The sequence below is a fragment of the Cyprinus carpio genome, chromosome B16 (genome assembly GCF_018340385.1).
Source record: "Cyprinus carpio isolate SPL01 chromosome B16, ASM1834038v1, whole genome shotgun sequence".
Taxonomy (NCBI): Eukaryota; Metazoa; Chordata; class Actinopteri; order Cypriniformes; family Cyprinidae; genus Cyprinus; species Cyprinus carpio.
Genome location: NC_056612.1, coordinates 17,591,399 through 17,603,975, shown reverse-complemented (window position 1 = coordinate 17,603,975; position 12,577 = coordinate 17,591,399). Strand labels below are relative to the sequence as shown.

The window sequence follows — 12,577 nt, the reverse complement described above, 5'->3', positions numbered from 1 at the left end:
ACGCTTTTATACAAAGCGACTTACAGTGCATTCAGGCTATACATTTTTTTTTTACCAGTATGTGTGTTCCCTGGGAATTGAACCCACAACCTTTTGCGCTGCTAACGCAATGCTCTACCACTAAGCCACAGGAACAGTGGTAGAGTTGTACACAGTTGTACATCATTGCTTTTGGTGAATTAAAGACATAGTTTACTCATATAAATATTGTCATTTATTAAGGCTGCAATATTACTAAAAATAAAATAGAAATGTGAGATGATAGTGAGATTATCATATTGTAAAGGTGGTGATTTAATTCAATATATGCGCTGTATGTTTCAGAGTGACCGTGAAGTTACATGCAAGATCCAGTGTTTTCAGTGTCTCAGGGATAATGCTGCTCCACACAAATTCATATCTGCATCTGCTCTGAGTTTGGGTTGCTTATGCATTTGTGGAATGCAATATGCGCCAACCATCTTCCAAACCTTGTAATGAGAAGCGCTTATGAACTGGCTTTTGTAAACAGAAGAGAAGCTTTAAGGGCTCCCTACGCTGCAGTCCACCAAAATAAAAGCTTGAGGGTTTAATGTTTGAGAATGGATAAAGTAAGTCAGCCATAAATTTTGTACTATAAAATTAATATTATTTTTTCCTAAATGTATCTTTTATTACATTTTAAAAAATATTACATATTTGTTTATTTAATAATAATAATAATAATAATAATAATTTTACTTTTATTATTATTGTTATATATCATAGGTTTTATATTATTATCAAATTGTGCAACCCTAATAACAAGCAAAACTAGAGCTTTTTTAAATCAATTTTTATCTGAAAAAATAATTAGATTTTGAATTTAATTTTGCAACCCTTTTAATTTACTCATTCTCATGCCATGCCAAACTCCTATGGCTTTCTTCTTCCTACGGAACATCAGTGGAGAAGTTTAGCAGAATATCCAAACTCTTCTCTTCCATACACAATGAAGGTCCAGGGGCTCCTAAAAGGTCAAAAAGTGCGATGAAATCTCCATAAAGATACTCCACATGACTTGTGCACTAAACTTCTAAAGCTATACAATTACTCTGTGGTCACAGACTGAAATTTAAGCCATTATTCATTGAAAATCTTGCTTGACGGGTTTTGGTCACCATTCACTGTCATTACATGGAAATTAGAAGCTTAGTCTGCTTTAAACATGTTTTTTCGTGTTCCACAGACACAAAAAATAAAGTCACAGGGGTTTTGAAAGACATGAGGATGAGTAATGATGACAAATTTATCATTTTTGGGAAGAGAATGATCTCTTTAAATATTTAAAGCTACACAAGCTACATCAGCAACCTGGATTTCTCTTGTGAAAACAAACACAGGCCTTCATCACTTTTCTAGTGCTCACTTGAACACATAGTGCTGTTACTGTTCTATGTGCTTGGTTTTTTTGTATTTCCTACTTATAAAAATTTCCCAACAGCGACACATCAAACCCCCAGGTTAGCTTCTCCTGTTTGTAAACACGCAAAGATGTCAACTGGACATATGGAGTGCTGTTATTATTTAATGAGGTTTTTATAGCATTTTGCTGTGACTGGGAGTCAGAACTGACAGCCTGCTGGGCAGTGGCCCACTTTGTGAAACACACGGTTATTTGTCCCCGAGATCTTCCGCTTTGAAGACTGTTTGCAGTCTCTGTGTCTGTATTACTGAGGAGATGATGTGTCATAAAGGGGGTCCGAGAGTACGCAGGTGTTGTCCGCGAGGCCGTATGGCAGCGTCCGGGGAAGGAAGCGCTGCCATGTGGCTCGTTAGCAAAATGCTAATTACGTTGTCAGCATCATTAAGAGTCACAACAGCAGCCATTTTGGGAGTTGCGGTGCCTGCTGTTCTTCCTGTTGTGCCCCTGTGTGTGTGCGCCAGTGCAGGAGGCTGGCATTAAACCTAGACATTACCTCACTCCTGGGCAGACGACCCATTACGATGCTCAGCAGGCTGCAGGAGAGAGGTGGAAAAAAAAAACTCAATACCTGATGATTATATATATATATATATATATATATATATATATACACACACTGCAGTGCATCACATCTGCAGGCGGCCCATCTTGGCTTTGCAGATAGCAATCCCCAGTCATAAACTCACTCGCACAAGCAGACAATTTCCCCTTCCTCCCCGTCTCACACGCCACGTCCTGCAGGGATTTGTGCGAATATCACAGAACGCAGGTTGCAGATGGAAGTGTCTCTGCGATGACTGCCATTTTTATTCTTGCAGTTATATTACAGGTTATAATTGGAATGTTTTCACATGTCTGCATCTCGCTGTTTCACAGGATTTTCCCTCTGTCGTCCGACCGGGTTGCACAATTTTATAGCTGCCACATAGGCATGGGATGGGTTGTGAAAAAAAAAAAAAAGAAACCTGTCATCAAGTTAAGCTCACCGTGTAATTTAGTTCTTGCTGTAATCTGGAAAACAGCACTGGTATTTTTAGGATCTAGTCATCAGCTATTTGTTGGACACGTTGTATGGTCTTGTAAAGTTTCCTTTTTGTTATGAACTATCAGGTAAACCATCCGGCTTTTTGTACAAACTCTTCAAGGTTGACAGAGTAGGATTATGATCTTTGTTAGCCACCGTTGCTGGTTTATAGCATTGTGTTTGCATCTCTATTAGCATAATTATTTAAAGTGTCTACTAACATAAACCACTTAAACGGTTCTTGTTATAGAATGTTGCTGTTGATTTTTAACTGATTTTAGTTGATTTAGTTGAACACGAACCAGGGGTCTTCAACAGGGGGTCTGCGACCCCTAGGGGTTCCGTGGTGGTACTGCAGGGGGCCAGCTGAATTCTTTGACATTATTTCATGTCAAACTATTTTTTTGTAGGGAAATAATGAATATATGTGTCAAACAAAAATGTAATGTAAAGTTATGTTAACTTTGACAAAAGATAATTTTAAGAATTTTTCATTGTCCATCCCAAATTAAAATGAAGTCAAATTAAAATAGAATGTGTTTGACTGTAAACTGTACATCAATAATGACTGCTTTAATAGATTTGAAGGCAAAACGCCATGATTAAGGATTAAAATAATACAGTTCGCGTCATTATTATGATCCAGACTTCAAATATGATGCTTAATTTTAACAGGGGGTTGGGTCCCTGCTTCATCTAAAATAAATGGCTGAAAATTTTTATGAGCCCTGCTGTATAGACAGATTTTTGGGTAAGTGGAGACACAAGGTGGTACTGTTAATCAAAAAGCAACAGAGAACCTGCTTGGTTTAACTTTATTTCATCATAAAAAATGTAATTAGTTTTTTCACTAATTTTTGTATTTGAATGTTCTTTGTTATAGTTAGATTTTATGATGTAGAAAAAGAAAGGTCTGGTAGTTTACGTAGTGGCAGGTCTTGCTTACCTCAAAAGCTTCCCCAGTAGCATTAGCATGCTGGGAGAATCCACCTCATTGCCCCAGAGACTTCCTCCTCAGACAGCCATTCAAATTCAGACTTGACCCCTAAACCCCCGACTCTGTCTCTCCCCCCATGTCTGCTTTAACGGGGGGGATGTGTCTGTCTGCATACGTGTGTCGAGATCGACTCGACTTCCAGACTAGACCTCAGACAGATAAATGTCATTTTATTCCCCTGAGGGCTGAATTGCTAACTAGGAGTGAGATTTTAAGTTAAAAGTTCATTTTAACATCCCTGACCTAGCCAATCAGTGAAAAAAGAAAAAAAAAAATAGTAGTCTTATTTTTGCACATATAAAAATACACAGATAAAATTAAGCAGTTTAGTGTCGTCTTAAATATTTGAATACTTATTATTTTTAATGCCCTTGAAAAAAAAAAAAAAAAAAAAAATATATATATATATATATATATATATATATATATATATATATATATATATTTATATATATATATATATATATATATATTTATTCAATTAATTTATATATAATTTATTTATATTTTAATGTAGCTTTAGTACTATAATACTAAAAGTAGAATATTATTACATGAATGGTTATTTATATGTCGTTCATTTATTTATTTATTTTAAATGGGAATAAAAACACAACTTTATGCATTTCTCTGAATTACAGACAATTTAGCACCTCTTCCTCAGCCTTTGACCCAGTGTGGATTCGGGTATATTGCCTTGCCCCACAATAAAAGTCCATATAGCTGCCAGGTTATTTATAGACAGACTGTAGGGGCTGTAGTTGGACGGAGGGGGGCTGTAGTTCTGGACACATGTGCTCTGTGTCGCTAGACAGCGGGGTCACCCCAAGGTCAGCCCCCTACAATGCTTGCCTTGACTGCTTGTGTCTGGCATTAATGGGGAGGTGTGACACTAGACACCCGAGCGCTGCGCTCGACCACCCCCTCTCAGCCGGTCACCGACAGACCAGCCGTGTGTGCGAGTAGACTCTTGCAGAGTGTGGGGGTGTGCAGGAGGGGGTGGAGAGAAGCTTGATCTCACAAACACTCTGATTTTTGTGTTCAACCGGAGGGGTCAGAAAAAGAGATAGAGAGCGGACAAGTTCAGTTTAGCAAGTCAGAACGAAGTGAAGCGGTTAGCCGAGAGCATGTAGTGTAAAAAACAGCATGTCAAGGCTGTTACTGAGGGCTTTCAGTCTCCGTGCGAGCTGTTGGACGTTCGCACACCGGCTGGCTCGTGCACCGGTTGAAGTCTCCCGCGTACTCCATGCGAAACCTCACCGCACCGGATGGCTCTGACATTACATGCGGATCCCAACTCCAGGGAATGGAGATCTGTGAGTCTTTTACTTTTTTTCCCCTTTGTGGTTAATTATGTCCGAGTTCTTTTGCGTTTTGACGTCTGTGAATGTGACTCGAGCTAGAGCGTGTAGTTTAACTCTGAGTGTGTTGTATTTAATTCCGCCTGCAGTCTTGTCTGGCTGTCAGCTCTTATCAGCTGCTTCACGCGCGTTATGTTTCCGTAAATGTCTGATCTCGGCTCTCCGCCGTCTCTGCAATCTGTCTCTGAATGCGTCTGGTACACAAACCCAGCAGACAGTGTTTTAACTCGAGTCTGGAGTAAATGTCTCCTGCCTTCCGGACTTTATAAACAAAGCGCCCACAAGACGACTGTCTAGGGGTTGCGTGCAAACATTTATGGATCGATAGAGACGTTTGTTTGTACTGACAGCTTATTTATGACATACATTTCTTTAATTGAAAAGTTAAGTTTAATAGTGTTGCCACTCATTTCGTATGAACTATTGACAGTAACTCTAGTATTAAGAATATAAATTGTCATCTTGAACTCATTGTAAGAGAAATTTGAACCTTATTTAGTAGTTACACTTAGTTTCTTTGTTAAACATTGTTCATATTTTGAACGTTTTTGCCAAAATATCATTAAAGTCATTGTTATTTGTGTAAAATAACCAGCATATTAGCACCAAATCAGCATATTAGAACAATTTCTGAAGGGTCATGTGACACTGAAAATTGAAGACTGCCATCACAGGAATAAATTACACTTTAAAATGTATTAAAATAGAAAACTGTTGTTTTAACTTCACAATATTACTGTTTTTATTGTATTTTTGATGCAGCCTTAAAGAGACTTTCAAAAACATCTTTCAAACCCCAAACATTTGAACTCATTTTATGTCTTCATTTGAACAATGTTAGAAGGTTGGTGTTTTGGCCAATAACTATGTTTACCATAGTAAGTGATACTTGTTTACCAGTGAAAACTCCTTCGACTGGAAGGTCTTGGCAACAAAAGCATGTTTGGATCTAGAATTTGATATTAAATTAAGATTTGGCTGAAGAATTGTGTAATATTATTAGTGTTCTGTTCATCCGTCTGTCTGTCTAGATGTGATGTCGGTGTTGTGTTCTGGTGTTCGCTTTGTGCCGTTTGCTGCTCTGGCTGGCCTGTCAGTGATGGTTCTGAAAACACAGACTCTCTCTCTGTTCTTGGAGTGAAAAGTTCATATTCTGTCTGGATCATAAATAATGAATTTAGTTCTGGGGAATTCCCACACAGTAGGTAGAAAAGGCCTTTCAGTAGTTTCTCCTGCCTCTCACAGAGACTCTTCACATATGCTTCTGCTGAACATGAACATATGGTTTTGAATTATCCTTTGAATTCTGCAGCGTTTTGAGTACTTCACAGACATCTACATGCACCTAAAAGCATGGCAAAAGGTGCAGGTCTGATGGGAAAATAATATATTGAAAGCTCCTAAACAAAAGGGCCCTCAGACATTGAGCCAAACAGATTGTCTATTGGAAAAGCAGCCTCTCCTGCAGCCATGGCTCCACATTGAGCTCATCACACTGGAAGCTGGGCCGGGTTAAGCAGCCCCGAGGTGCCACTATGAATTATTGATAAAGGCCAGTGTCGTCATGCCAGTCTGAGTGCTTTTGGCATTACCCAGGATGACCCTGATGCCCACGCACAATGCCCTGCTTTAACAAGAGTAGCCTCAGCTCACTTCAACTCAAATTCTGAAATTGAGCTGATAACCAGTTTGACCAATATTTTTAATATTGAGTCTACGCTTAATGTTGGGTCTACCTCTTTCATTTATTGGCCTGTAGTGGGCTTTTGGTTAACATTGTAGTCAATCCTGAATATTTTCTGACCATTACTAGAATTTTAATTGTGTACAATTACTAATTTCAAAATTAGTAGTTAATTGTATTTCATACTGAACATTAAAATTGTGATTGTGACCTAAATTCACCTGTGCATCACAACATTCAATTGACATTGACAAAAACCATTGATTGTAATTTTATTGATTTTAGATTTTTAGTTATTAGCTATAACCCCAAAAAATTAATAAGTGTGTGTGTATATATATATATATATATATATAGCCTAAACCATTTCTGGAAAGTTTTAGAAAGCGGGGTTTTTTGTCCCTCCCTTCCAACAGATCTCCAGTCTTCAGTTTCACATGATCCTTCAGAAATCATTCTTATCTTCTGATTTGGTGCTCAAGTAACTCTTATTATTATCAATGTTGAAAATACTTGTGCTGGTTAATATTTTTGTGGAAACCATGCTACATTTTGTGAGATTCTTTAATAAATAGAGCGCTGAAAAGAACAGCATTTATCTACAGTAGTACTTACAATAGAATAGATTGTTTTGTCTGCACATGTCTTTGTAGCAGACCTTGCTCCAAGCAAGACCCAAACCTGTAACCTGCTTTTAAAAGCAGCGGTGCAGCTGGTGCAGGATCCAGCCTCAAGGAGTGACTCATTAGCCACGACAGCCCGAGTAACCCACAAAACGATCTGTGCTTCGTTAGAAATCCATACTTTGTTCTTCTTAGCGTTAAATGGGACCACCCATGAAGGACGATGTTTTAATAAGGCGGAGGGTGTGGCTAACAACAACAACACGGCTTTGAGGAATAAAGAACCGACTTTCTTCCTTCCCTCATCCCTCTCTCCTGCTCTCCCTTTTTCTCCTCTCGCTGAACCCGTTCTTTGGAAATGTCACCGGTGAACTCTGTCCCACCCGAACTCTAATGTTCTCGGATGCAGTAGTGTGATTCTCACCACTAAAGCTCTTCCCGCAAGTACATCTGGCGGTTATGGAGGAATGTTTTACAAAGCGGGGCTTTTTTCCCTCCCTTCCAACAGATCTTCAGAAACTCTCTTCATAGCCAAGTATGCCCCAAGGCAGACTGTTCCGCTTCTTGCACCTTTTTAAACGAAATGAAGACAAAAAGCGTGTCTGTATGGTTGTTAGAGTTTGTGGGCTTGGTGAGCTGATGTTTAGACCACAACATGCACCACACCTTGAGCTTTCATCTCGTTTGGTCACGTCCACCCTTAACCGTGGAGTCCGAAATAAGCATGGGTTATATTTGGCTCAAGCAGACTATGATTATAAAGCTGAATCTGTAATTATACATTGTCACAAGAACAGACTCAAAATCTTTCCAAAGCCGAAATATGTGCTTTTTCACAGAGAAGTCACCCCTCCCCCTTTGACGTCTGCGTTCTTTTTGAAATAATCTCATTATTGACGGTGAAAGCTCCCGTGTGGCATAGCCGTGGAGAACGGGCTGCGTTGGCGAACGTGGCAGTGGCACCCGGTTCAGATTTTCTATGCTGCTTGTTTGATGGTTCCTCTGCATGGCTGGGCTGGATGCCCACTCTCCTGGTGCCCAGCAGGGAGTCAGTCTGCCAGCTTGTTTTGTGTTGTTCTCTCACTGTCCCTGCATGCCTCTGGCCTTTCATTTCAGCACACAGACAACCTGTGTGATCGCTTCTTCACAAACGCCCTCAGACCGGTTTGTCAGACCTTTTTGGAAATTTTCCACTAGTGCACCAAATGTGTATGCATCCATAAAGCAAAAGGTGGCGTATATGAAACGCCACGTTAAATCAGATCCCAGATGAAGAGTTCTCTGTATTAAAGATGCATGGATCTCTGTCAAGTAGTAAACAGTCAAAACGCTTATTGCCGTCTTGCCGCTGACACTCTCAATTGCCTGTCAAAACACTTGGATGTTATGTAGGAGTGTCCTGACCACGATAGACACGCTGACAAACAAAATCACTCTACTTGTCAATTTAATCCATCTCTTCAAACGTCCTCTGCAGTGGAGATTTAGCCTAAGGTTTTGGTTTGTCTTGTGTAATGTTGTATTTTATGTTGTAAAATAAGCTGTCTAGCCCGCAGGTAGTCAGTCCTGGCTCTGTTTCCAATAGGTCTCAATGATTAAATAACCACACAACTAGCAGATCTGTTATATGCACTACCATTCAAAAGTAATTTTTTTTTTTTTTTTTTTTAATGCACACAAGGGTTGCATTTGTTTTTAAATACTAATAAATACTGTAAACAAATATCTAAAATAATTATTTTTTTTTATAAAATTATTTTAAAATGTAATTTATTCCCCAAAGCAGAATTTTCAGCAGCCCTTACTCTAGTTTTCAGTGTCACATGATCCTTCAACTATTTTGTTGCTCATAGTTGCACAGTTGTTGCTTAATATTTTTGTGGAAAGTTCTTTTAGGATTGTTTAATGAATAGGAACATCTAAAGAACATCATTTATTTGAAATAGAACTCTATATACACACCTTGGAAAATCCTTGGAAAAGTTGTACATCTAGAGCACTGCCACTGCAGACGGATTTAAGAGGATGTATTTTGATGGTGTCTTGGAATGATTTTTTATGAAAATTGTCCAAAATGTGTGCTGAGACAGGTATATCCCAATCCCTCGTGACTATTCTTGTCTGTTTTGTCCTTATTGTATTGATTTTTAGTTTGGTGTTTAGTGGTGACACTGTGCTGAGGGTTTGACCTCAGGTAAGCACACAACAGGTGTTGTTCTGTACTAGTTTGGCACAGTGCAGTGTCTGGTGCACGGTGCCCATCTCCCAGACCGTCTGGAGGAGCAGTGTGTGTGTGGCACTGGGTGTTATGTGTGACGCTGTTAATTATTTAGGATTAGTGTGTGTTTGTAGCATAAAGCATCGAGACGGATCGGGCTACAGCGGGAGTTCATTCTCTCTCTCACACACACACCCCTCTGAATGTTAGATTAGAAGTTAGTTGGGGAAGGGGGGGGGGGTTCATGTAAACATGAGTACTGTCTCACTCTCTCACACACACACACACACACACACACACACACACACACACACACACACACACACACACACACACCCTTCAGGGTATTACATGACATTTGTGCAGTTCACTACTTTAAACAATAAATGCTCACTCTTCAAGAAGTTGCATCTCTCAACTACTGTATGTGAGTATTGCATTCCTTCTGCTATTAAATTTGCTAGTCAACTTTACTATTTTGTTGGACACCTATTTAACAATCCTAGCCAATCTTTGGTTCTGATTGAGTGAGCAATCATTTTTGCCAGTAAAAGTAGAGATAAGGTGATCATTTTTAGAATTTACATTTTTTCTACTTTAGTTTGTATGTTCTTTAATATTAGGTTTACTGATAAAACTTGGTGGGTCTCTAAAGAATAGCACTCATGTTATTACAACACACTGTGTTAAACAGGAAATAGTGGTGTTCACAGGAAAAGTAACACATTGTTTGCGCATATACGTTTTTTTATCGTTTTATACCTATTCATTCTCAACTGAGCCACATGTAACTTGAGCAGTGTTTGATAGCTATGCTGCCCAAAACAGAAGTAAATTTGTTACCATTTAGATCTAAAATTCTGAATTTAATAATAATAAATTATAGGCAATAATAATTACTATGATACTAACAAACAAAAAACAACAACATACTAATAGAAAAATTGTATTAACAATACTATGGTACAAAAAAAAGATTAATCATGTTCATCAGAAATATTTTATTTGTGTTATTGCTATTATTTTATTCTTCTTATTATTACTGATATCACTACAAGGATTAATAAAATATTCACACTAGATATTATGCTTTTATTAGTCTAGTCATTTCTTGCTAGTGTTGTCAAAAAGCAGAAATAAACCGATAATCTGTTTCTTTTTTATTTTTATAAACCCAAGTTGCTGCTGCATGTCAGTACAGGATGTATATCAGAAGTTGTGACACATTTATTTACATTTTGTTCTGTTGTTTCACTGAATGGATATCCAGTCATGGAAAAATGCTAGACTGGAGCACAGCCATTCATAGCCACTGATTATGACATGCATAAATGAAATGAAAACTTCTGCTTGACAGTCAGAGATGTCTCTGTGTCTGTATCAGACATATACTTGTCATAAGCTATTCCATAAAGTGGCCAGGACATAATCTGCTATTGCAGGAAGTAATGACACCTACGGATGTGACCTCCATCTACTCCACTGAATATGTCACCTTCAAGACTCACTTTGCTTCTTTCCATCTACAAATCTCTATTCTTTTCCTCTGCCTCTCTCTCACACACACACACACACACCTTCGCTCTCTGTCTCTCTCGCCCCCCCTCTCTCCTCCTCATCACCCACACACACGCACTCTCTCTCTCTCTCTCTCTCTCTCTCGTCTGGTCTAGCGCTTTCTGTCTGCTCTGCCTGGTGACAGAACGGCCTGATGGATTTTGATCCTCTCTCTGTGGTCTGCAGAGAGAAACTCAGTCTGTGTATGGCTAATCTGCAGTCTGTGATACCCAGACCCACTCTCATTTGTTCACGCTCTCTTTCTGTCTCTCTGTGATTGGCATAAGAGGTCAGTGTTAAATAGGACAGAGAGTGTGTCAGTGGGAGAATTGGACAGGACATAGTAACAATCAAAGAACACTGTCACTAAAGCACTGTTCAGACGGGATTCGTTTTCAAACGTTTGAGTGTTATAATGTACTGATTTAGACTGGATTTCGATCTCTGTAGGTTTTTTTCTCAATCTGAAGTGTCTTGTCTGGATGTGGGTGTTACAGAAAGTCATGCGCTCTGGATGTGAACACCATGAAAAACCAATTGAAATAAACAAAACCTACATGGTGGCTGGTTTCTAGCTGGTTTAAACTTGCCTTTAGCTGATCTAAATGGGTCATTAGTTAGTTAACAAGCTACTGTGTTCCAAAAATCAGCTTTATCACCAGAAGCTGGCATGATGTTGGTCCAAAAGTGTCTACTGACAGCTTAGACCAGCTAGAAACCAACTATCATGTTCCAAAAGCTTTTAGCTTGGGCAAACAATCACAAGGGATTTTTAAAAGAGGAATCCAGAGAGTATGTTGTCATTTTTAATTGTTTATCTTATTATAACAATCTAATTATTTATAATACATCTTGTCAGAAAATCTGGGTGATGCCTGCCCATGCTAAGCTCTTGGTGCTTCTAAGCAGTTTCTAAGGTGTTATGAGTGGTTTTTACATTGCTGTCTGTTGCTAAGGTGTTCAAGTTGGTTGCTAGGGTGTTGTTTGTAAGAGTTAGTTACCCTGAAAACAAAATCCGTGAAATTGGTCTAAGCAGTCAAGTACAGTGGGGTCCAAAAGTCTTGAATGCAATTAAGAAAATGAGTCTGCATTGCATTTTTCTACCTTTTTTTGTTTTTCACCGAAATTATTTTTTATTAAAAATGTATTTCATCCACATGATTAAAAACGTAATTGAAATTTTTGTATGATTTTATGATTTGAGTCAGTATACTTCTGTGAAAGCCAAAAAACTGACCTTTTGTACAAACAAGTTCAGCATGGTCAATGTCACAGATATGCTTATTTGATCAGTGAGTGACGAGAACTACTGCAGAATTTGAAGTATTTTCAAATTCATTTTACACCGTTATTTCTTTGCTTTTCAGCATCTTAGAAATGTTTGTTTCCAGGTTAAATTAGATTTTCAATGTGGACTCTCAAATCCCCACTGTACATTTAAAAAGACTTGCCTTTATTTCCTGTATTTTTGATCTAAAGTCAGAGGAGCAGCTCAGCTTTCATGGACTAGTTTAAAGCCTGCTGTGATTTCGTTTTGTATTGATTCAGTTCCAGTCTGATAGGCTTGTGTTTGAAGTCTTTATTTGTTCTTACCGGAATTCTGATCTGAGTCTCATTCTCTCTGTCTTATCTGCCCTCCTGTCTGATTGTCACTTCCTTTGTCTGTTTT

General features: G+C 38.6%; 1 protein-coding gene across 3 annotated transcripts in view; it reads left to right on the top strand.

Moving 5' to 3' along the window:
- ldlrad4b (low density lipoprotein receptor class A domain containing 4b) overlaps positions 1–12,577 on the top strand; it is a 53,572-nt gene that overhangs the window by 33,119 nt on the left and 7,876 nt on the right. The window contains exon 1 of one of the 3 annotated variants that reach the window (XM_042741190.1): positions 4,131–4,781. The exons of the other annotated variants lie outside the window; for them this stretch is intronic. Coding sequence (XP_042597124.1) covers positions 4,712–4,781 — 70 coding nt within the window. The 5' untranslated portion in view covers positions 4,131–4,711. Of the gene's footprint in view, positions 1–4,130; positions 4,782–12,577 lie in introns of those variants that run through there. 3 annotated transcript variants of the gene reach the window in all.